Source organism: Echiichthys vipera (genome assembly GCF_963691815.1).
Source record: "Echiichthys vipera genome assembly, chromosome: X".
Lineage (NCBI taxonomy): Eukaryota > Metazoa > Chordata > Actinopteri > Perciformes > Trachinidae > Echiichthys > Echiichthys vipera.
The window spans coordinates 321,586-346,733 of record NC_139825.1 but is presented as its reverse complement, the minus strand read 5'-3'; the positions used below and the strand labels follow the sequence as shown (position 1 = coordinate 346,733).

Here is a 25,148-nt window from a genome sequence, read left to right as displayed (position 1 = left end):
CAACTTTCACCTTCAATATCAAGTATCAAGCTGGTAAACGCAGATGCAGATTGGTTGTCAAGGAGACACCATGGTGCCTTGGAAAATTAAGCTGCATTGCATGAAGAGAGCTAAAGAATTGACCGATTCACTTCCCAGCTTTTAACATCTATAGTCTAAGTTTGGACTGGTGACTCCAGAGATTGTTGGAGCTACTTGTCAAAGACATACTGTGAGGCAGGTTAGAGAGCTCTCACCTTTCTATGGCTATTTAGAATCCTTGAAACTTCAAAGAGAAGATCCCGTTCTTTCCAGAGTTATCAAGCTGGTGGAGTCCAAAAACTTACCTGCAGATCACACAGCAGATTCTCCTGAAGAACGGTTGATCCTGAGAGAATGGACAAGGCTGGAAAAGACACAGGAGTGTGAGGGACAAACCCTCCTCAAGCTAGTACTCCAAAATGACCCACTTCACTCAGGAATCTCCATGATGAAAGGGGGCACTTAGGGATTGGGTGCACTCTTTAACTTACCAGATCACGATTCGACTGGCCAAAGATGGCAATCGAGGTAGACAAAAAGGTGAAAACGTGCGAGAGATGTGTTTGGAGAAAGACCCAACCGGACAAGGCTGCACCACCTACTAATATCCAAACCACTAGACCAGTGGAGTTGGTCTGTACGGACTTTCTGTCATTAGAACCAGACAGCTACAACACTAAGGACATCCTTCTCATTACAGACCACTTCACTCAATATGCCATAGCCATCTCCAACAGAGACCAGAGAGCTAATACCATCACAAAAACCTTATGGAAACACTCCTTGGTTCATTATGGGTTTCCTGAACGCTTACACAGTGATCAGGGTAGAGGATGAGTCTCACACTATCAAATAGCTGTATGTGTTAGCTGGTATCCGTAAAGTGAGAACAAGTCCTTACCACCCCAGGGGTAATCCTGTCGAGCGATATAACCAAACACTCCTCAGCATGTTAGACACCCCTACAAGATAAACCATATGAGTACATGTTTGGTAGACAACCAAGACTTCCCAGTTCACACTCAGTACATAAGGAACCTGAGATCTCACCTCAAAAAAGTTATCAGGTCGCCATTGAAAACTCTCACTAGGTCACAGAAAAAAACAAAAGGCGATTTGATAGAGTTGTCAGGGAGTCTACATTGGCTGTTAGGGATCAAGTCCTCGTCCTTAACCTTTGTCTGCACCACAAACATAAGCTGGGTAATCGTTGGGTAATCCTCTAGTTTCTGTTGTTACGTCCTTGATTCAAGTTTTGAGCAACGCTCTCACCAATTCCCTAAATGATAGTGCTAGTAGGGGTTGGTTAATAAACATTCCTGTAGAAGTAACAGAGACAGCAGTTCCCCAGCAGCCCTGTAAACATGCAGCGGGAAATGCATATATTTAAAGGGGGAGAGTGTAACCTGTGGAAAAAAGAGAAGTATTTTAGTTCTGTAACCTGAAAAAAGAGAGAAAAATAATCTACCTGTTACCTACCTGAATGAGAGAAAAAATGTTACAACAGTTAGATATATTTTATTTTTTATATTTTTCTTTCATTGAGCATAATTTTCATTTAATTACTAATTGTAGTCTTCATTTCATCCTGTATTTAATTAATTCATTTATTTCATCCCAGAGGTCTATCTTTGCTTTAAGAGTGGTTCTGTGCAGAAAAATGAATTTAATTTGCTCAGTGAAGTTAAGCTGAATTGCTATTGGAGAGATTGGCTCATGTGGGTTAGAGGAAGGCAGGCAAAAGCTAACCGGCCAGGGAAGGAAGTCTCTCCAGGGTATGTCCATCAGTCACAGCGGCGAGGATAAACAAAATTAAAAAGAAAGGAGGTGCTCTATTTGGTTTTCTCATTTACATACAAGAGCCATTTCAACCAATACTTCTGGGCTTTATGACGGTTCAGTCTTAGAGAAAAAGTTAACATCTCCATTTCATGTATTTCTTTTACAGTTGCTGATCACTCTCCCATCGTCAGCGGCTCCCTGTCAACGGCTCCCTCTAAAAGCCCACTTTTAAACATATAAGCTACTATAGTCAGCAATATGAAGAGACACATGCTTTCATACTGACTGATATAATCAGAGATAACTTGCTATGTAAAAAGTGTAAATTGTATGTTGAGATGCCACTACAAAAGCTGTTGAGTTTATACTTCATATTTTCATTTTTCCAAGAATAGAACCAATCTAGGAAAGATCGTCAGTCCATCTGATTAGAAAATGTCATAATAGGGGACTGTGGAAGTAACTTTGAGATAACTTTGATACTCCAAACAGAGGCCCTCTACGTACGCATATCTGTGTTTTATTTATTTCAAACAAACATTAAATAAGAACACCAAAAGATCCATTTCCAAAATATGATTTCTGGGTCCAAACGCTCCGTTGAAACAAAACAGACACAACGTCCAAGCATGTGAACAATTATGATCACCCCAACGTCAGTTAGACATCTTTTTCATCCTTAATAAAGAGGTTAGATGACAATTATGTTGTTTTTTTAAAAATCAGATCTGTTCAAACAACGGGAAACACGGCGCTGCTGCGTTGTAGAAATACGAGGCTCAGAACGGCTTGGACCAGGAAATCATATTTTTAAAGGCCGATACGTCACGACTAAACAGCTGGATTACCAGTGAAGCAGTTTGCATTAAGACTAAACTAATTCCTTACCCAGTAGAGTACATCGGTCCACCCTTGTGTGGTGATACACTGGTAGACAGTCAGCATGGAAAAGCCGAGGTTGTCAAAGTGGGTGATTCCATGGTTTGGGCCTGGCCAGCCAATGCGACACTCTGTGCCATTAATGGTACAACGGCGTCCATTCCCTGCTTGGGCACATGGAGCTGGCTTCTCATTCTCCACTGTCGCAATGATATCTGAAAGATAAGCCAGAGGATGGCAAAATTGTCATTTTACGTCATTTAAAGCAGGAAATGTTAGCGAGGCGGCATGCACTAGTTCATCATTTTAAAAAACCCACCTATATAGGGTGGGACCCACTGAGGCTACAGACCTATTACAGATCAGTGAGCTGAAACTAACATTGGCAATGGCAGAATCAACGACAATGGCAGAAGGTACTCAGTATGATATGGAAGAAGGGGATTTGAAGATCTGGTGCGCGAATCAGAGGTTCTAGGTGACCTTTATGAGTCGCAATATAGTGACGAGCAGCTGAAGCTGATGGGGGAACGGGAGGCATCTACTGCGGCTGCTACAGCCGAGGCAGAGGACGTGCCTGTCGCTAACAAGGTGCATTATGGGAGTTGTTTTCAATCCACAAGCAGCATAAAGTCACTTTGTGCCTTGTCTCGGTCAAGAAGGCACCAAATTAGAAATGAATGTCACATTTCGACTACATATATGACCCAGGTTCAATACAGATTAATGTATCCACTGTTGAAGTATTCCTTTAAGTACAATATTGTGAGCACGGTGTATTGTATTTTGAAATTATCCAGATGTTTCATTTTGTTTCTGTGCTCGACTTCCTGTCCTGGATGATTGGCTCTGTGCTGAACTGACGGAGTTGGAACCATAGACTGTATTAAAAAAATGTATGTAGCATATCCGACGGTGTCCGTTCTCTTTACTTGATCCAATCATAATTGCCTACAGGAGTTGCCATCTTGTCAGACTTAGACACCACCTCATTCCCAAAAAAAGGGCATGTATAAAGTTGGGGGGAGAACATAACTCCATCTGGCTGACGTATACTACCGAGGAGAAGTGAGGGCCAGCAGCTGTCGCTCAAGAGGCCTCACCCTTAATTATTCATAAACTTTAACCAAAAACTAGCCTGGTAAAAAAAAATCACCCCCCTCAGTGTTGTCATGGTGATCTAGACATACAGACTAGAATGTTTTTTTGTTACCGGGCCTTATATAGATTTAATTATGCGGTGAAAAACAGCCTGTTTAACATGCGGGTCAATAAGAAACTGCTCTATTATGAAACCTGCCCCACTGGACAAATTGCAATTTTTGGCACTTTCTTATTGTTCTGTTTGTGCATGGGGGCATGATTTACTCCCCACAGGCAGTGCAGGTGATCTCAATCAGCAATCAACACTCCATATCCAACCCCTCTGGATTCCCTCCTACTCGTTGCCAGATCGTTTCTTCAGTCTTCGTGGTTCCTGGCTCCCCTGTGTCATTTGTCTTTTTGTTGTAGCTTGTATGGCTATTACTCTCTGTGCTCATTCACTCTTTTCACAGATCACAGTGCTTGCTCTGTGATTTCTTGTTTTTTTTTCCTGCCTGCCTGTGGACCAAACTGCCTGTTGCCTGTTCTCCTGTGTTTAAGCTCTGTGTGAGTATGTCCATTAGACAGACTTCACTGCGCCGTGCCGCAGCGCCGCCATAACCACATGGCAGACGCCACAACAAAGACACTCTCACTGGAGATCTATGATCTCAGGACTACTCACCACCCCTCCTACTTGCACTTGTGTTTGCACATTGAACTTAAAAGTTGTCATTTATTGTTAACTTTGTGTCTGAGTTTCGCATTTGGGTCAGTCTCCATTCAAACCTTAACACTTAACATCAACCAAATCCGTATCTAGTGGAAATTAGAAATTATATTAATTTGCAGGGTTGGGTCAAGCTTTGACTTGCTGGTAACAGGTCAAACTTTGCTGTGTGCTTTTTGGAAAATTGGACCCATACAGGACTCTAGAGTAAGATAATTGTACACACAAGAAGTGATTGCCATTGGCAAAAGTTCAGTAAAAGAACATTACTGACAGCTAAGAAAATGTATTGCCAAAACATGATCAATAAGATCAGTATTGGCCCCAATCCAACAATCAAAAGAAGAAGAAGAATTCCTTTTATTTATCCCGCAAGGGAAATTCAATTTTTCACTCTGTTATTATTATTATACAGGTAACACAAACAGGCCTGAAATACACACATGCACAAACAGGACCTATATACATGCAATAAATGTCTGAGCGAGGGGGCTGCCAATGGCTCAGTGCCCTGAGCAGTTGGGGGTTCGGTGCCTTGCTCAACAGCACCTCGGCAGTGCCCAGCCAAGTCAACTATGGACAGAGCTACTGCCGCCTCAAATTTGTACTCTCCAGTATTACTGTCATGTAGAACCCTGTAGTGCATACTGTACTTGTGCCTGTGTAGTAGCAGGTCTTGTGCATTTTGCACTTAAAGAGCTCCAATCCCATAATGGAGTAAATGGTGACCATGAAAAGGACCAGAAGTGTGATGTGAAAAAGAGGCAGCATGGACTTCAGGATGGAGTTCATCACCACTTGGAGGCCTGAGGGACACACACACACACACACACACACACACACACACACACACAAATAAATGAAGTGAGTGAAATAAGATTACCAATAATAATAAATATAAATGCTAAGAAGAATATATCAATGATAGGAACATTTACTAGCAGATCAAATACTTACTGGGGACTCCAGAGACCAGTCTGAGTGGTCGGAGGACTCTGAATGCCCGCAGAGCTTTCATGTCAAAGCCACCACCTTTTTCTCCAACTGGAGCCTCCACACCACTGATGTGGTTAATGGCATCCACAACCACAGTAAACAAGCTGGAGGGATAAAAACAGAAAAATATGTTTCCCTGATATTGAGATAAGAAGTGGGCATCTTTCCTGACCATACTAATTGACTGATGCTTCTCCTCACTTAATTGCATCCATGTTTCCCTCACTTGAATCTTTGGCTACGTTCACACTGCAGTTCCACGTGACCTAAATCAGATTTTTTTTTGCTCCGATATCTGATTTCCGTTTGATAGTGTGAACAGCACAAGTCGCATTGAATCAGAATTAGGCCACTTTTAAATGTCCTGCTGAATCAGATATGTATCAGATTTTTTTTTAATGCGACCGCAATCTGAGCGGCCAGGTTGCATTTTATGCGACTTTGACGTAATTCTGCCCTGCACTGCACTGTTTTGTAAATGAATGAAAACTAAAGTTGTTTGAAAAAAAAAGTGTACAAACTTGGAGGAGAGCAGTGAAGCAGGCGGCCAGTGGAGGGATATGGAAGTTTTAGACCTCATTTGGTATTATTTGGTATTAGTAATTACACTGTTTTAAGTATTAAGCCATAAAGTCCCACAATACCTGTTGCCATGTTTGCCTCTGTAAACACTGTTGTGGCGTGATAGCATCAATGATCAAATGCGCAGGCCATATTTTAAAACATAATGTGAACAGCTAAACAAAAAAGAGCAATAAATCGGAATAGTGCATTAAAGTGAAATTCCAATGTAAAATCATCCCACGGTCTTTTTCCTAAAATACCCTCATCAAATAAGCCATTGAGACCATTTTTTTGTGTAACAACTATTAATAGAGATATCCCAGAGAGTCGCTAACGGATGCAGCTAACACTGATAAGCTTGGGGCAGTAAGGTGAAGGCCTTAAAAAGGCTTTTTTAACCACTAATATTGTTCAAAATATCACCAAACCTCTCTACGAGTCGCTACACTACGCCAAACTCAACTGTTTCTCTGGATGGTGTTGTGTTGTCCTCCACAGTAAGGAATCTGGGTGTTATTTTTTATCAGGACATGTTCTTCTGTCATCCACTCTTACATAAATCTACGAGGATCAAATATTTTTCGCCTATGTAATATTGCAAAAATTAGGAACATTGTGTCTCAGAAAGATGCAGAAAAACTAGTCTATGCATTTGTAACTTCTAGGCTGGACTATTGCAACTCCTTATTATCAGGCTGATCCAATAAGTCTGTAAAGAGTCTCCAATTGGTCCAAAATGCTGCAGCACGTGTACTGACTAAAACAATCGAACAATACTTTGAGCTTCTTTTCTCTCTATCTGTATCATTCATGTCCCATCAATGCATGTTTCTAAATCAACTTATTCCCCGGAGTTGTTTGTGCTTTGTCGTCTCGCAGGTCTCTGCTGACAACATCCGATCCCTCTCTCCTTCCATTCACCCCTCCATCCATCTGACTCTTTTTCAGTCATGCATCCTGACTCCGCCACAGAAACTCTCCTCTTCACTTCACGGCGAGTTCACAAGTCATCGCCAGCCACATGGTTATGTGACTCAGTGCATGCTGAGAGAGCCAATATATGGGAAATATAGTTTAACAGACTAAAATCCAATCCTCCTTCTCAAACCCCAGAAAACTCATCTCAATATTCTCTTACCTCTTTGACCATCCCCAGTCAAATAGTCAAAAGGATGACACATGCCCTTCCTTCTCCACCCTACCTGTCAGCTCGACCTGGGCCATTTGCTGACATTAGCCATGAATGTTAGTATGTGGGTGCACTACAGTTGTAGCGACAGCTAATGTGACCTTGGAAATATGAGTGTTGGCTGATTTGACCTCTAACGCCTTAGTTCTCTATCTCTCGACAGAAGGTCGAATTACGCTGCAGCTTCTGTGGGTCTGGGTTTGTGGGAGGCAGCAGTCAGTGTATCAACCAATAGGTGAAAGGCTGATCCCATGTCCTATGCCTCCATCATTCAAAGAAATACATTGTAAGATGTAGAAAGAAGGAATACAGATATAAATAAATGAATGTGATAAAGATAAATAAAAATTAAATGTAAGAAAAAATACATTTCAAAATTAATTTAAAAAATGGAAACAAGTACCTTTGGGATCATGTTCACGAGTGAGGGGACGATGGAGCATGAGTTTGGCCGGAGAATCGGAGCAGCGGGGGCGGTGTTTCCGTCGCTCTACCGCACCGTTGTGATGAAAAGAGAGCTGAAAATGATCGAGAAAGCTCTCGATCTACCGGTCAATCTTCGTTCCTACCCTCAACTATGGTCATGAAATCTGGGTCATAACCGAAAGAACGAGGTCGCGGGTACAAGCGGCCGAAATGGGTTTTCTCAGGAGGGTGGATGGAGCCTCCCTTAGACATAGGGTGAGAAGTTCAGCCATCCGTGAGGAACTCGGAGTAGAGCTGCTGCTCCTTTGCGTTGAAAGGAGCCAGTTGAGGTGGTTCGGGCATCTAGTGAGGATGCCCCCTAGGCGCCTCCCTAGGGAGGTGTTCCAGGCACGTCCAGCTGGGAGGAGGCCTCGGGGAAGACCCAGGACTAGGTGGAGAGATTATATCTCCACACTGGCCTGGGAACGCCTCGGCATCCCCCAGTTAGAGCTGGTTAATGTGGCCCGGGAAAGGGAAGTTTGGGGTCCCCTGCTAAAGCTGCTGCCCCCGCGACCCGACCCTGGATAAGTGGGTATGTCATAGTTTCGGGCACACTTCAGAACACACCGGTGGTCTTAATTTTGGTTTATGCGCCCACCTGGGACGATGAACAGTTTTTTACAAGGTCATTTGCAACTTCAACCTGGCGCAGGATTCAACTCTCGACGGATCTTCCCCTACACAAATAAACTATCCAAATCAGCACACATAAAAAAAACATATGGATCACAGTTTGGAATTTCTGGTCCCTGGAGATTTAGAAATCCCAATGGCAAAGCTTCCTCTTTTTTTCCCATGTAAACAACACATTTTCCCAAATTTATATATTTTTAATCAATAGCAATTTCCTCGACTGTGTGAATTGGTATGAATATTACAAATTAATAAGGCTGCACACACACAGACTCCATCTCCCTGCAGGTCGTCTACGTTTTTGTTTTTTAAAACAATCAGCTTTCAACACACACACACACACACACTCACTCACTCACTTTCTCTCTCTCTGTCTCTCATACTCACACACAAAAAAGAACCCAAAAAAATCACACTGATCATTAAAAAATTAAAAGTTAAAAAAGAAAGTTATGTTGAGTATGAGAACTCTTGTTCATTACACGCATATGTTGTATTCATTGTTTGCTGTTGCGATCAAAACCATTGATCTAAAGCTCAATGTTGATGCTGTCCTGTAAATAGTTTTCTAATCAGCAATGAATAAAACAATTTCTGATCAACCCATTTTCTTCTTATGTTATATGTTATTTAATTACCTGGTTGTTTTCTATGACTCAGCTGACATGGGTTTTTGGTAGAGATAGTGCAAAAAACACTTTTGCCTGTCTGCAAAAATAGTGATTAATGATTCAAGATTTGTTTAAAGAATGTTTGTCTGGACGTTTTTCTTGTCAGTCTACGTCGGAATACCAGTACAGTCGACAGGCTTTATTAGACATCCGAAAAAGCAAGATCTGCGAAGTTTTGGAACCAACAACAGAGACGCTAAAAGAGCTCGGACTGCTCCGTCGGCCTGCTCTCACACTGGACTCGCCTACTACCCGTCCCCAAGAAAGGAGGCATCGGAAGCGGTGTGTGAGGACAACGAAGAGGGGCAAACGTGGAGGTATCCGAGCCAGACTAGAGGCTAGTCCAACTCGCCCAGCCATTCCATCTATCCTCCTGGCAAATGTACGATCATTGGACAATAAAATGGACCACATGTGACTACTGAGATCAGCGAATCGAAAAGTGAGTAACTGCTGTTCTTGTATTAACTGAAACATGGCTAAATGACAACATTCCTGACTCTGCTGTACAATTGGAGCAGCTAGCATGCTACCGAGCAGACAGAGCCCTCGTAGAAGGAGGGAAGACCCGTGGCGGAGGGATCTGTGTTTACATCACAGTCACAGAAATGACTGTGATTCTACTAGCTGCAGTCTACATCCCTCCCACTAACAACAACAGTGATAGGAACACTGCACTTAATGAACTGTACCAAGCCATCAATGAACAACAAACAGCACATCCAGATGGTTTCACTATCCTTGCATGAGATTTTAACCATGTTGATCTCAAGACTGTACTGCCAAAATTTCACCAGCACGTTAACTTTCCTACAAGGGGAGTTAACACCTTGGATCTGGTCTACACCCGACACAAAGGAGTGTACAAAGCCACCTCCTCCCCCACATTGGCCTATCTGACCACCTCACTGTTATACTAATGCCAGCTTACAGAAAACAGTGAAAGCCACCAAACTGGTTCTGAAGCAGATTAGGGAGCACTCACACTGTCCTTCTGGCCGGGGCCAAAACCGTTTTTTCAGCTAAAGCCTAGTACCTTTAAGCAGTGTGAGTGCACCTGTTCCGCGCGTAACTGTGGGCTTTAGCGGAGCCGTTTGCACATGTACGAGCACGAGCGTGCGCACGTGTACGAGCACGAGCCCTACGGCAGTAGCGTTATGTCCGCCTGTTCGGACATGTAAATAGAACGACGGACCATGCGTGGACATTTAACAACAACAACAATGGCGGTGAAAGGTTCACCTTGGTGTGATGCGGAGGTGGAGTGTTTACTGCAGATGGTCGGATGAAAATATTCAAAAACAGTCGACAAGACGCACAAAAACTCTGAGGTCTGTGGAAAGATTTGTAAACAAAGCCACACACACGTGATCAACGCATGTGACGTGTTACGGCTTGATGTCGTATGGACAGCAAGAAGCATTGGCCGGCCCTGGCAGTGTGAGTACAAACGGGGCTGGGGTGCGGGGGGAGAGGGAGGGGGGGCAAGTACCCTAAAGCCCAGGTCGCGGTACGGAAGGACAGTGTGAGTACGCTCTTAGAGTGTGGCCAGAGGAAGCCTCCTCAACTCTTCAAGACTGCTTTAACACCACAGACTGGGAGATGTTCAAACAGACAGCCACTTACAACAACAACACAGACATTGAGGAGTTCACAAACACTGTGACCTCCTACATAGCTCAGTGCACTGATGATGTGACCCACACCTAGGACATTGTCACTTGGGCAAACCAGAAGCCATGGTTGACGGGGGTCGTCCACAGGCTGTTGAGGGCCAGAGACAAGGCCTTCAGAGCTGGAGACGATTCTGGCTTGAGAACAGCAAGAGACAATCTTTCCCGGGGCATCAGAAAAGCAAAACAGGATCAAACACACAGAATAACATCCCGCTTCAACAGCAAAAATGCACGGAGCCTATGGCAAGGCATTCAAGCTATCACAGACTATAAGCCCGCAACAAAGAGCTGCAAGAGTGACACCTCTCTGCTTAACAACCTGAACAGCTTCTTTGCATTCTTCAATGCACAAAACAACACTCGCCCACAGAAAACCCCAACACCTCCCCATGACCAGACTCTGAGCCTGTCTGGTGCCAGCGTAAAAAGAGGACATTCTCTACCATCAACGCCCGGAAAGCAACAGGCCCAGACAACATCCCAGGTAGGGTGCAGAAAGAACTGAAGGATGTATTCACTGACATCTAACACCTTCTTGAAGCAAGCCATTGTCCCATCATTGGAACGGCTAGTCCAGTCACACATCAAATCCATCCTCCCCCCCACCTTGGACCCCTTTCAGTTTGCATACGGGGCCAAACGATCCACAGAGGATGCAATTTGCTCTGCCCTCCAACCGGCTCTCACCCACCTGGAACAGAAAGACTCATATGTGAGAATGCTGTTCATAGACTTCAGCTCAGCATTCAAAACCATAAAACCACAACAGCTCATCTGAAAACTGGACAAGCTGGGCCTCAGCACTTCACTCTACAACTGGCTGCTCGACCTCCTCAGCGAGAGGCCACAAGCAGTACGTGTTGGGAACAACACCCCTAGCACCATCACCCTGAGCACGGTGGCCCTACAAGGCTGCATGCTCGGTCCTCTGCTCTTCACCCTATTGAAGCACGACTGCACACAAACTTACAGCACCAATCAACTCATAAAGTTTGCGGACAACACAAATCCGGTGGGTCTCATCATCAAGGGCGACGAGACACACTACAGGAAAGAGGTAGACATTCTGACCACATGGTGTAGGAACCACAACCTCCTGCTCGGGGGGAAGTTGGTTTTGACTTCGCTAGTGCTCTATTTGGTCACAACGGCAGTCGTTAGAGTCACAGGAGGCCATTTGTGAACAGTTGTTTTTTGAAGCTAGATTGTCAAATCTCCTGGGAAGGGATGAAAGGGCTGCATTGTAAATTGGAGATAAGGGGTGCCTCAGACTCCCTCCTCTGTTTAGCGATGGTTTCTCTACTTTAACATAGATGACTTAGTTTACTCCGCTTTCAAACCATCTGTCCTCTCTGTCCAGGATGTGGACATTGTTGTCATCAAAGGAGTGGGCTTTATCTTTGAGATGTAAGTGGACAGCACAGTCCAGGCCTGAGGAGTTAGCTCTCCTGTGTTGGGCCATGCGTTTATGCTGTGGTTGTTTTGTTTCTCCAATGTAGAGATCTTTTGCCTTCCTCATTGCATTGGATGTGGAAGATGTCTTGCCTCATGCCTGTGCCTATGGTCAGGCCCTTCCCTGATCCACAACAGTTTGCTTGCCAGCACCGCCTGGGAGTTGAGGACTGCATTACCTACCTGCTGAACAGAGCATACAATCCTCTGGACAAGCCTGCAAGCACTGTGAGAGTCATGTTCTTTGACTTCTCCAGTGCATTTAACGCCATCCATCAGACTCTACTGGGTAAGAAGATGGCTGCAAGGCCCCCATCATGTCCTGGATTGTTGATTACCTGATGGGCAGACCACAGTATGTATGCCTACAGAACTGTGTGTCTGACAGGGTGGTCAGCAACACTGGGGCTCCACAGGGGACTGTCCTATTTCCCTTTCTCTTTACCCTCTTCACCTCAGACTTCAACTATTGCACTCCTGCCACCTGCCAACTACAATGCATCCCTCAGAGAGTCTGTCACCCCCTCTCTGTGATATTAACTCAATCATAAACAATCTTTTCTTTGCACATTTTTACGGTACTGTGCACATTATTACTGTACTTTTGTTCTGTTTATATTACATAGTAAATTTGATATATTTTGTATATATTCAATTCAAAAAACTTTATTTGTCCCCGGGGGGGAAATTATTATATTTCTGTTTTATACAAATATATATATAAATATATGTTATCTGTATAATATTGTGTTGTTGAATATGTTGTTTGTATAGCTAGAGTATGCAACAAAAACAATTTCCCCCTAGGATTATTAAAGTTTTTCTGATTCTGATTGTAGTTTTAAAAAGAAAGTGTAGTTATTTTAATTAGTAGATAGTGTGTTTGCTCACATAATGCATGCACTACTCAATTTTGCACAACAGCCCCAGCTTGTGGCCAATTGTTGTCAGATTTTGCACAGACCTTCAGTGCGGCTCGAGAAATTACTTTTCCAATCTGTGTGATGATCAGAGAAACAACTTCAAAGTAACACACCACTTCCTGTTTTGACTACAGTGTACCAAGTATTTCCTCTATAACATTCATATTGTTTGGCTTATGAAAATTCTTTTGATAACTTTTTATCCTAGCGTTAGAAAAATGATGCGTGCAAAATATTGTGCTGATGAGACTCTTGGCCTTGCAAAAGAATGTTTTGAATATTTTTTGCATGGTTTGTGTATTTTTCAATTTTGTGTAACAGCGCCAACTAATGTTCGAATGACTTCACATTTTGCACAGCGCCTGAAGTTTGCATGGAAAACTGTCAGTCCAAGTTTGATGTTATTCTGACTAATTATTGCGAAGATATACAATACTTCCTGATATGAGTACAACATTCAGGAAGTTGTTTCTTTATAAAATACAAATGTTTTGGATGATCACAATTATTTTGACAATTTTTAATCAGGATGATTTAAGGATGTCAAGGGGAAGTTTGAAAAAAATACCTTTTCATTTATTTTTAGCAATTTTGTGCAAAAATACTAGGCAGAAATGTGCCTTGGTCTAAATCCCAAGATCCAGTGCCTTTCAGAGAACATAATGATGTAAGAAATCTATATTTGCAATATAAGATGTGGACGTTAGAGGCCAAAAAGCCTTTCCTTGATTATAGCGCCACCTTGTGGCGGAAGTGTCATTTTTGGTGTGTTCTGTGGGGGCACCAGTCTATACCTCCCCTGAAAGTTTTGTTTCCATAACTTGTACGGTTAATATTCCAGTATGAGTGATATTCAAAACAATGCCACCTCCTGAATGATTGATGTCATATTTTTCTCAAAGCCTCAGACTAGCATCACAAAGCTAGCTAATGTATGATGAATTCTGCATAACAGCGCCACCCAGGTGTTAATTGGTGTTACATTTGGTAGAAGGCCTCAGTAAGACATAGAAAGCTAACCAAGTTTTGTGTCGATACACAGCACTTCCTGTTTGACTTTAATCTATGGGAAGTTTTTCCTTTATAACGTTGGCATTTATAAGAGTATCAAAATTATTTCGATTTATTTTGGTCAGGACCATCCAAACATTACGTGTACCAATTTTCATCTTGATCGGACACTCGTTCTAGGAGGATTTCGAAAAAGTAGCTATGCATATATTGCAATCCTGCGAAAAAAAAAAAAGGTCTTGGCGGAAATGGCTGTGGCCTATATCCTGAGAAACACGTAGCTTCATCCGAGGTATGATGTGGGAGTTACAGGCAGAAACGCGTTCAACTTGATTATAGCACCACCTGCTGGTGAACATGTGTCAATTTTGGTTTCTGTTGATGTGCAGGGGTCTGAACCAGTGTTCAAAGTTCACCTCCATAACTTGTATGGTGTAGACTGCAGTATGAGTTATACCGATGAAAATAAATAAATGAATAAAAATCCTTGTGAAAACAATAGGGTTCCCAGCACCGCTGGTACTGGGAGCCATGCTGCTGCTTGCATCGCGTGACCCCAGTCCCCTCGGGCTGGGCCCCTAGTTATGACTGTGAGGCCCTATTCATGAAATTGATTGCTAGGCTAGATATCATCTGGAGAAATTATGTGTTTAAAGTGTGTGTCCATTAAGTTACAAATCATGATATAATCACTAAAGGTTTTTGATTCATGTTTATTGGTGGTGAGTTTGATTAGTCTGAATAGAATTGCCTAGGGTAGTATGAATTACTATAGAGGGGGATAAGTATTGTATTACTATCAATTTTATTATTGTAATGTCAGAAGAACAGTTTATGTCTCCCACTCAAGACCAGAGCAGCCCACTTCAATTAAATTAAATTAAATTAGATTATACTTTATTCATCCCTGAGGGAAAATTATTTTACAAAAGATAGTAGGAAAGCCATACAACACATGAAGAGGAGGGGGTGGGGGAGGATAAAAAAAAGAACTCCCCACACTGCGCTCCCGTGGGAAGTGGGATTTTGAGAAAAAAAACAGCACATAAAACAGAAAACTCGAAACAGTTTGCATAACGGGTGAGGGAAAAAGGTCAGCGAGGTTTCCAGCGCAGACAGGCAGCCCGCCGGCAGCTGTCGCAGGCGCACTTGCGGACCATGCCTGTCGCCCTGGAGGGTGGAAGGGACCATGGATGCGTGTGTGATATCAGCCTGTAGGGTCACCTCGACCAGCAACTCAGTCAGTATCTCAGTCCACAGAGATAAAGCACGATAACACAGCAAGTTGCTGTGGAGACGTCAGAGTCGACAACCAACTGGTGTGGGGTGCGAGGGCCCGTTAATGCTCTTTAATTAATATTATTCTCTTATACATTTAGTGGCATATTAATGTATTTATTAGGTTATTTTTTCATTTTTGTTTTTATTTTGGCATGTTCAGTCCACGATTACATATACACTACATTCTGGAATATAGCAATTGCGAAAATTGAATTACAAACTAAGCCAGCTCATCACAAAACTTCAACTTCATCAACTTACCCAACAGATACACAAACAAAGTCCAGAATGTTCCAGCAGTTTCTCAAGTATGCATCTGCATGAAAAAGAAATCCATAGGCAACAATCTTCAATAAACACTCTATAGAGAAGATGATGAGGAAGATGTACTCCAGGCTTTCCTGTAAAAAAAACAAACCACAATATTTTGTTAGAATCTGTTATTTATACTCATTAAGTAGCCTCAGATAACTTCTAGGAGTGTTATGTCGTGGATAGGCTTTGGTTATAATTCATTGTCAACATGCTGAAATCTTTACAAAAATAGGGGGATATAGCTATTAAGTCCTCAAGTTTCTTCCATTGTTGTACCTCTGTTTTACACAAACAGGTTGAGGAGTGAAACATCCCCTGCTCATATTTCTTCATGAGTCGTAAATGTTGCCAGTCACACTAATGTGCTTCTGTCTATTCATGTCACTTACAAACTCACACACGTGGAATGTTTTATAGCCTCTTCCATGTCAGTAGATGCATGCAGTGAATTTCTATTTTAAATTCACAGCACACAGAGAGTGCCCTTAAGGAGTGTTGATCTGATGAAGGGCACTGACTTATCAGCCATACACTGTCCTTGTATCCTTGTCCTTCTATAAAAAAATAAATAAAACTAATTGAAATTAACTAATCAATCACTACATTTCATCACATTTTGTTTTTTGTGTCCTGTACTCAAAGTGCCCAACCCTCATGGGTTTATACGACACCATCACATAAAACATTACATTCAAAATACAGATCATTATACAGCTAGATCATTGAACAAAATATTCCTTCTTCTTTCCCAGGCTTTACCAAAAAAGGTTCCCTTTTTAAAGCGCAACTCCAATTTTTCATATTCATATAACGAAAAGAAATTAGCATTAATGGAAGACATTTTAGTAAAAATATATTCCCCAAATCATCATAAATTGGACAATAAAACATAAACTTAATCTCATTCTCAATTTCAAATCACTATATCACTAAGGTCTTTAGACTGTACAGGGCGAATTTGAAGGTGATGGGAGTTCATCTCAAGGAGGAGGTCCTTGAAGTATGACACCATCAAAAAGCCACATATCTCCTGTCGCCATTAGGGGGCGCTCTGACTATGAGTGTATATCTAGATGGGTTCTGTTCAGGATGGGTCAAGATTGGACAATGTATGCCCAAGTTACTGCAACTACCTGTTATATAATGTGACGCCAATATTTGCCACAACCAAGTGCTCCATAAAAATGAAACGATATGAGGTCATTTTCATCACAAAGGTCTTTTGATTATACTGGCCGGCTTTGAAGTCGACCAGGTTAAATCTCTAGGAGGAGTTAGTTAAAGTATGACACCTGCAGATGTTGGAAAAAAGCCATGAAATACAAAATGGCCGACTTCTTGTTGAGTTTCAGATTTTGGTCCAAGAGGCTTTTTTGTGCAGCTCCTCGTTCCCAATGTCGCGTGTCGGGGGAGCCTGCCAGACCCTGGCAGGGGTGGCTGTGACTTTACGCGACTGCAGAATGCTGTGCTGAGGGTGGGGGGCCGTGTGAGAGAGCAGGATGCTGGTCAAGCTGTCCTGCAGGAGTCCCATCCCCTGCAGGTAACTCTCACAGTACTGGACAGCTCCTTCAGCAACAGACTGATACACCCTAAGTGTGCGAATGAGAGGTACTCAGAAATATGGTGAAGATTGGACAATTTATGCTTAATTTACAGCAACTTCCTGTTTCATAATGTGATGCCAATATTCAATATATATACCAATATATACCAATATATAGACACTGTGGCTGTTGGTTAGCATTTGCATGTAGTCTTCAGGCCTGAACTCTCCTCATGTCTGGAAAATTCGGTGGAGTTTGGATAATGGATGTTGAAGTTAGAGCTTATTCCTGTTTAATGGAGAGACTTTTATGAATCTTCATCCCCAAAGCAATTTCAGTCAAAAGCAACTGGACGGAAGACATTTCACCTCTCACCCAAGAGGCTTCATCAGTTCATGTATGCATCTGATCAGGCTGGGACTGGTTCAACTAACTGGTGTGGAAATCCAGGTATTTAACCACTCACAAGGCTAATGATGTCACTGGAACCCTTTGTGCTCCAAGTACCAACAGCCGTCATGAGAGTGACAGTCGTTGGTGGAAAGTTGGTTTCAACTTTGTTAGTGCTCTATTGAGTCTTAATGACAGTCCTTGGAGTCACAGGAGGCCATTTGTGAACAGATGTTCTTTGAGGTTAGATTGTTGAATCTCCTGGGAAGGGATGAAAGAGCTGCATTGTAAATTGGAGATAAGTGGTGCCTCAGACCTCCTCCTCTGTTTAGCGATGGTTTCTCTACTTTTGCATAAATGGCTTCTTTTACTCTTTCAAACCATCTGTCCTCTCTGTCCAGGATGTGGACATTGTTGTCATCAAATGAGTGGGCTTACTCCTGGAGATGTAAGTGAGCTCTCCTGTGTTGGGCCATGCGTTTATGCAGTGGTTGTTTAGTTTCTCCAATGTAGAGATCTTTGCATACCTCATTGCAATGGACAGCATAAACCAGATTGCTTTTGTGGGTGTGTGGTGTTCTGTCCCTGGGATGTACTAGTCTCTGTCTGAGTGTGTTACTGGATTTAAAATACACAGGGATGCAGTGTTTGTTGAAGATCCTCCTGAGTTTCTCTGATACCCCAGCCACATACAGAATTTCTATGACTTTCTCAACCACTGTGGTTGTCTTTTTGGAAGCAGCTGCCATTTTCACAAAGGTCCAGCTGGGTTAGAGTAAGTGGAAGAGTAACTGGGGGACCCTTTAAGCATTAGCTGAACCTACAGGCTCTCCGGAGTGTAGGCTCTTCCACCTGCTGGACAGCATTGGTGACGCCGTAATAAGCGAACTCAGGCTGTCTCATTGCCGTACTGCGGAGGAGGTCTTTCGGATCTTGGAGGACTGTTATAGGGACATGTCGCAAATAGCGGACGGCATTGTACTGGAGGATTTACCAGCAGTGGAGAGGGCGCTGTTGGACCTTATAGACTTGGGTTATGAGGACGCCATAAGGAACAAGATCTGGTCACTGGAAAGTAAGCTGCCAGACAGCATGAAGGAAAGGTGGCTTTTGTACCGGTACGACGCAGTCAGCAACGTAAATCCATGTAACCGGTTCGACAAACTATGGCAGCTCCTGAGAGATCAGAAGACGGTTCTGGGGAAACTGGAGCAGTTACAGATCACCAGAGGGTCAGTCTTTGCTAGGGCTGGTGAACCGAGCCCTCGTGAGAAGCCGAGGGGACCGAAAGCAGGAGAGACGTTCATTTACCAAGGCCACGGCAAGTGAGGCGAGAGGAGAATTATCGCAAGATCCTTGCAGTATGTTTGGCGAAGAGGGGCATACTAGACATTTATACCGATGTAAGACATTTAAGAAGGCCATCTCGGCAGAACGGAGGGCTCAGGTAAAAAGGATAAAAGCCCAGCCCAAATGCCTGGATGTCCATGGGAGAGACAGTACGTACAATACAAATGATCTGTGTCGCAAAGACGAATGTAAGAGAGGTGACACGCCTTCAGATCACCACTTCTTCCCGTGCCTCAAATCACCAGCCAAAAAGGGACACTGCCAGGGCGGAGATCAAGGGGGAAAAAAGGAGAGAACCCTGTGGTCCGACTGAAGAACAGGAGACTTTGTTTGCTGGTTTAGGTCTAACCCAGGAGCAGATGGAGGCTGTTTGTAAGGCCTGCACCAACAAGGTGTCTTCGACAGTATGTGCTGGTATGGATTTGGTGGAAGAGAGTGGACCTAAGGAGCACCCGGTCCCCATGATGTTGGTGGAGGTCACGACTAAGAGAGGGTACTGGGTCGGTGCCCTCATCGATCTAGCCTCTGATACAAACTCTATAACTCACCAAGCAGCAGAGAGGCATGGATTGGAAGGTGAGCCAATCACACTGGATGTATACGGTGTAGGTGGTATGGAGGCGAGAGTTGAGACTAAGAGGTACTGTGTGAGCATAAAAGCAGCCACGAAAAAGGGGACATTGCGGCTCCATGAGATGCTTTGCTATGGACTAGAGATCGCCAGAGTGGATCATGCAGTGGACTCAGAGCGCCTGGAGAAATTGGTGTTGTCAAACCAGGGGAGCTGACCCGCCCGGAGAAAGTTGAGTTACCGATCAGTACTCAGGAAGGTCACCTTGCTCCCTAGTGGATGATGAGGTGCGGTGATCTGGTGTTGTGGGATGGTCCACTCAGTAAGACTGTTAGTGGCGTGCATCCGGACCTTTTTGAGGACATTGAGGTGACTGCGTGCCACTCATCGACCCACTTTGCATGCTCCATGAGGGCATGTCAAGGTTCTCTATAACTACTGCCCTGAGCAAAAGAGCAGCATTGTAGTTGGAACCACAGCTGCGTGCAATGCTGAGATCATCAAGTGGCTGCAGTGGGACAGCCTCGGAGCCGCCTGTAACCCTTTGTGTGGTGGTTGTCGTTGTGGAAAGTGCGCTCCTGGGTGGAAGAAGATGTCACTCGCTGACGAGAGAGAGTTGGAGATCATCAGGTGAGGGTTGACCTTTAAGTTAAGCGACAACCCCACTGGGACGCCAGGTACCCCTGGAAAGAGGACCCTACTACCATGCCGAACATCCGCAAAGCTGTAAAGGCGGCATTTCTGAAGTCAGAGGGGTGCCTCAAGAGGAATCCTAAGTGGAAGGAGGGCAGGTCTACGACATGGTAGCCAAGGGGGCAGCCATCAAGCTTTCCAGGGCTGCGATGGACAGTTGGAATAGTGCTGTGTGGTGGGTGAACCACCTGACAGCACCCAACCCACACCGGTAAGACTAGTCTGGGACAGCAGCCGGGAATTCAGGGGTGTTAGCCTGAATGGCATCCTGCTGAAGGGCCCAGACGTCTTGAACCCTATCCGGGCAGTCCTGCTCCATTTCCGGGAGGGGGAGCATGCAGCTGTTGGGGATGTGTCCAAGATGTACAACGTGGTGTGTTTGCAGGATCAGGAGGTGCATGTCCATCGCTTCTTGTGGAAGGACTCTTCGACAGATGACATCGAGGACTACGCTGTGGTACGGGTGAACATGGGTGATAAGCTGGCTAATTGTATCGCCCAGGTGGCCATGAGGGAGACCGCCCATCTGCCCCAGTTCGCCGACGGAGTGGATGAAAGACATGTCATCGTAGACAATACTTATGTGGACTACATTCTGGTGTCTCACAATGACCCCCAGCGACTGAGTAAAATCCTTCAGGGGCTTGAGACCGTCCTTGCAACCGGGGGATTTTATCTTAAGCCATGGGTTCGGTCTGGCCAAAGTGGAAGGCAAGATTGTGTTCCCACCAAAACTGAGACTATCAAGTTGCCCAACCAGTTACGGGATGAGGACAACAAGGCCCTGGGAGTGGGTTGTCATGTAAGGGAGGACATACCTTTCCTAATGGTGGCCGTTAATTTCTCTGCTAGGACAAAAACGATGCACACTGAGCTCGACCTCACCATGGAGGACATAGAGGAGAAGACACCGGACCCCCTTACCCATTGTATGTTACTGAGCCAGTTAGCCAGGCTTTATGACCCCCTTGGTCTGGCGATGCCCCTGAAACAGAATGGCGTCATTCTTATTAGGAGGGCCTTTCAAGAGGCCGGCACATTGACTAAGGATATATGGGACAAGCCACTGTTTGGTGAGCTGCGCGGTAGGGCAATCGAGCTCTTCAAAGAGTATGCCCGGCTGAGCACCATCACTTTCCCCAGGAGTATTACACTCTTGGCTGGCTAGGTAAACCCTGGGGGATCACATTTTCCAATGGGAGCTGTGACTCTTATGGGGCAGTTCTCTACCTGTGCTGGGAGACTTCAGGGAGTGTTGTAACCTGGCTGAAGGGGTACATACTGAAGCATGGGCGGTTGGAAGTGGATAGGTGGTACCACTTTGTCGACAGCCAGACTGTGTTGGGAGCCATCCAGCGGGAAAGTTATGGCTTCCAAACTTTCTTTGCTAACCGAGTTGGTGAGATCCAGAAGGCCAGACAGGTGACAGATTGGTGGTTGGTCCCGGGTGAGTACAACGTGGCTGATCTAGTCACGAAAGGGTGTTCCCCTGAGCAGCTTGATGGTGACTCCTTGTGGCAGAGAGGTCCTGAGTTCCTGACCAGGGCAGTGGGTGAGTGGCCCATGAAGTCTGCTGCAGAGGTGGCCTCTGGAACCAGGGAGGTCGTGAGTAAGCTCCAAAGGGAAGCTTTCTCTGCCATCATCACGAGGGGTCAGGCAAAGAAGTTGTCTGCCTCAGGCAGTCCTACCGGTGTGAATGCCATGGGCAAGCACCGGGGCGATTACGTCGCCTCCTGTGGTTCATAATAGGATCCTCGCCAGGTGCTGCTGCGGGGTCTTCTTCGACAGCATCTAGTGCCTGCAGTACGAAGAGGATTTGGGGTTCGGCTCTTGTTGGACTGGTGAATCTTTCAAGGTTTGCTACACTAACCAAGCTCTCTGGGGCTGTGGGATACGTCCGCAGGGCCATGCAATCTCTCTTTTCATCTCTGTAACATATAGCTGATAACGTACCCACCAGCTCACAGGCCCAAGGGGAAGAACGCAAGCACCTGAGAGGTGCTCTCACAACTTGTGGCTACCCCAACTGGACCTTTGTGAAAACAGCAGCTGCTTCAAGAAAGAAAACCAAAGTAGTTGAGAAAGAAATAGAAAACAAGAGAAACAACATAGTCATACCGTATGTGGCTGGGGTATCAGAGAAATCCGGAGGATCTTCAACAAACTGCATTACTGTGTATTTCAAACCCAGTAACACACTCAGACAGAGACTAGCACATCCCAAGGACAGAACACCACACGCCCACAAAAGCAATCTGGTTTATGCTGTCCAATGCAACGAGTAATAAAAAGATATATACATTGGAGGAAAAAAAACAACCACTGCGTAAATGCATGGCTCAACACAGGAGAGCTACCTCCTCAGGCCTGGACTCTGCTTTCCACTAACATCTCAAGGAGAAAGCCCACTCCTTTGATGACAACAATGTCCAAATCCTGGACAGAGAGGACAGATGGTTTGAAAGAGGAGTAAAAGAAGCCATTTATGCAAAAGTAGAGAAACCATCGCTAAACAGAGGAAGAGGTCTGAGGCACCACTTATCTCCAATTTACAATGCAGCCCTTTCACCCCTTCCCAGGAGATTTGACAATCGTACCTCAAAGAACAACTGTTCAAAAATGGCCTCCTGTGAGTTATCTCATTAAGACTCAATAGAGCACTAACTTCCCACCAATGACTGTCACTCTTACGTCGGTCGTTGGCACTTGGAGCACAAAGGGTTCCAGTGAAATCACCGGCCTTGTGAGAGGTTAAATACCTGGATCTCCACACCAGTTAGTTGGACCAGTCCCAGCCTGGTCAGATGGGTACATGAACTGGTGAAGCCTCTTGGATGGGAGATGAAACGTCTTCCTAGACAAATAACCAAGTCCAGTTGCTTTTGACTGAAATTGCTTTGGGGATAACGATGACCTGGACAAATGAGAACATTCACAGGCTTTTATGAATCTTGATAAATTTGAGGCAGATTGGAAAATGCATGGTGAATTTACAGCAACATCCTTTTTTTATGGCGAGAGGCATTACTTTGTTTAATTTGGTCAAAAATGTCTTCAAATGATACTGTATGATTTTGAAGTATACATTGATCTGGCTGTCCGGTCTTGCACCACAACCACCCCCTGATAACAACCCAGTGTTGGGATCAGGATGCAGAGTCACAGTTTAGTACACCTCTCTGCGCTGCCCTTACCACAGACACCAAGGAAGCAGAGTCAGAGTCTTATACCCTCTCTGCGCTCCCTGTGGAGCATTTCCCAGCTCAGTATTGTTTAGAAACGTTGTCTGCCCCCCGATCTTCTAAATTAATTAAATCAAAAATTAACAGAAGAGGAGCTATACAGAAAAACTTGATACCAATTAACACTAAATCTGTGATAATGCAAATAATGATAATGCAAGTTGTAAAAAATAATGTGGACTTTTAAACATCAGATCTATGTCATCTAAAGCAAAGTAAAAGCTTTGATATCAGATAATCATATTGATCTATTCTGCCTGACCGAAACCTGGCAGTGTCATAAAGAATATGTTAGCCTACATGGTAACAACCAAAGGCAACACTAAGATCTAGCAAAACAAGTAAAGGGACAAGTCCTTTGTCTGAAGCTATTAGATAGATATATATATAGAAATTAGGTCATTGTAGCATCGGTACAAAACATTCAGAAGTACAAAAAATAAATTACAAAATATGAACGACAATAAGAGTACAGTATCGCAGATAAACACTATATTACAATATACTATGTGGATTTTAAGGTGCAAGAGAGAGAAAGGTGCATTTCAGCAATAAGTCACTTCGAATAATGTGAGTTTATTCCCTGAGGTTAGTGTGGGGTTGTGGGGCTGTTGTGGAGCTGTGGGGGGGTTGTGACCAGAGGTAGTTGCTCGGAGGAGGGGGGCTGCTGGGGGAGCTGGGGTCGAACCTGTTGAAAAACAGGTTAAACTCGTTCGCACGTTGTTCATTTCCCTCAGCTGTTCCTCCTCCTTTCCTCTGGAAGCCGGTGATCTCACTCATTCCCCTCCCTACATCCCTGGTGTTATTGTTCTCCAGTTTGGATTCCAGTTTTCTCCTGTAGTTTTCCTTACTCTCCCTGATGCTGTGTTTAAGTTCTCTCTGAACACACTTGAGTTCTGCACGGTCCCCTGACCTGAAGGCCCCCTTTTTCTCGTTGAGTACGGCCTTCAGGTTGCTGGTAACACAGGGTTCGTTGTTTGGGTAACAGCGGACCTCTTTGCTGGGGATGGTGTTGTCTATGCAGAACCCAAATGTAATCGCCGTGTGGTTTGTAAAGTGCATCCCAGTCAGTGGCTTCTAGTGTTGTTTTTGGCGGCCTGTTTTACTTTTAGTCTAGTCTAGTTTTAGTCGACTAAAAGTCTGAGCATTTTAGTCTAGTTTTAGTCGACTAAAAGTCTGAGTATTTTAGTCTAGTTTTAGTCAAAGAAAATTGTATATTAGTCTCTTTTTAGTGATGCAATAACATTTAATCAATATAATAAAAGTACCTAGTAGTATTGACAAAACCAACATTTTCTTTTAGCCAAACCCATGCAGATATCTTAAGTTTACAGCATGTACAGATCTAGAATAAGTAATCCAATTTATGTTGATGCTTAATTCAGTTCAGTGTTATTTGCTTTGTGAAAGTGAAAACTAGTGAAAGTATTTGGCCAACAAGGGAAAGTTTAGTGCACTTATAAAATGAGTCAGCCAGGTAGGAACTAAAAACACACTTTACACACTCTCACAAATAAATACACATACACACGCTAGCCACGCGCGTGCGGGCGGACACACACACACACACACACACACACACGCTAGTCTCTCTCACAAACACGCTAGTCTCTCTTACACACACACACACACGCTAGTCTTACACACACACACGCGCGCGCACACACACACCTCCAGTGGCTTACGT

The 25,148-nt window shown here is 44.1% G+C and overlaps 1 protein-coding gene across 1 annotated transcript in view; it reads right to left on the bottom strand.

The window, feature by feature from the left end:
• LOC310965473 (dihydropyridine-sensitive L-type skeletal muscle calcium channel subunit alpha-1-like) overlaps positions 1 to 25,148 on the bottom strand; it is a 293,992-nt gene that overhangs the window by 261,746 nt on the left and 7,098 nt on the right. Inside the window, exons 3-6 of the mRNA XM_083939088.1 lie at positions 15,618 to 15,757; positions 5,453 to 5,595; positions 5,149 to 5,301; positions 2,692 to 2,897 (exon numbers count right to left, since the gene is read on the bottom strand). Of these exons, the coding sequence (XP_083795214.1) occupies positions 2,692 to 2,897; positions 5,149 to 5,301; positions 5,453 to 5,595; positions 15,618 to 15,757 (642 nt within the window). The remainder of the gene's footprint in view (positions 1 to 2,691; positions 2,898 to 5,148; positions 5,302 to 5,452; positions 5,596 to 15,617; positions 15,758 to 25,148) is intronic.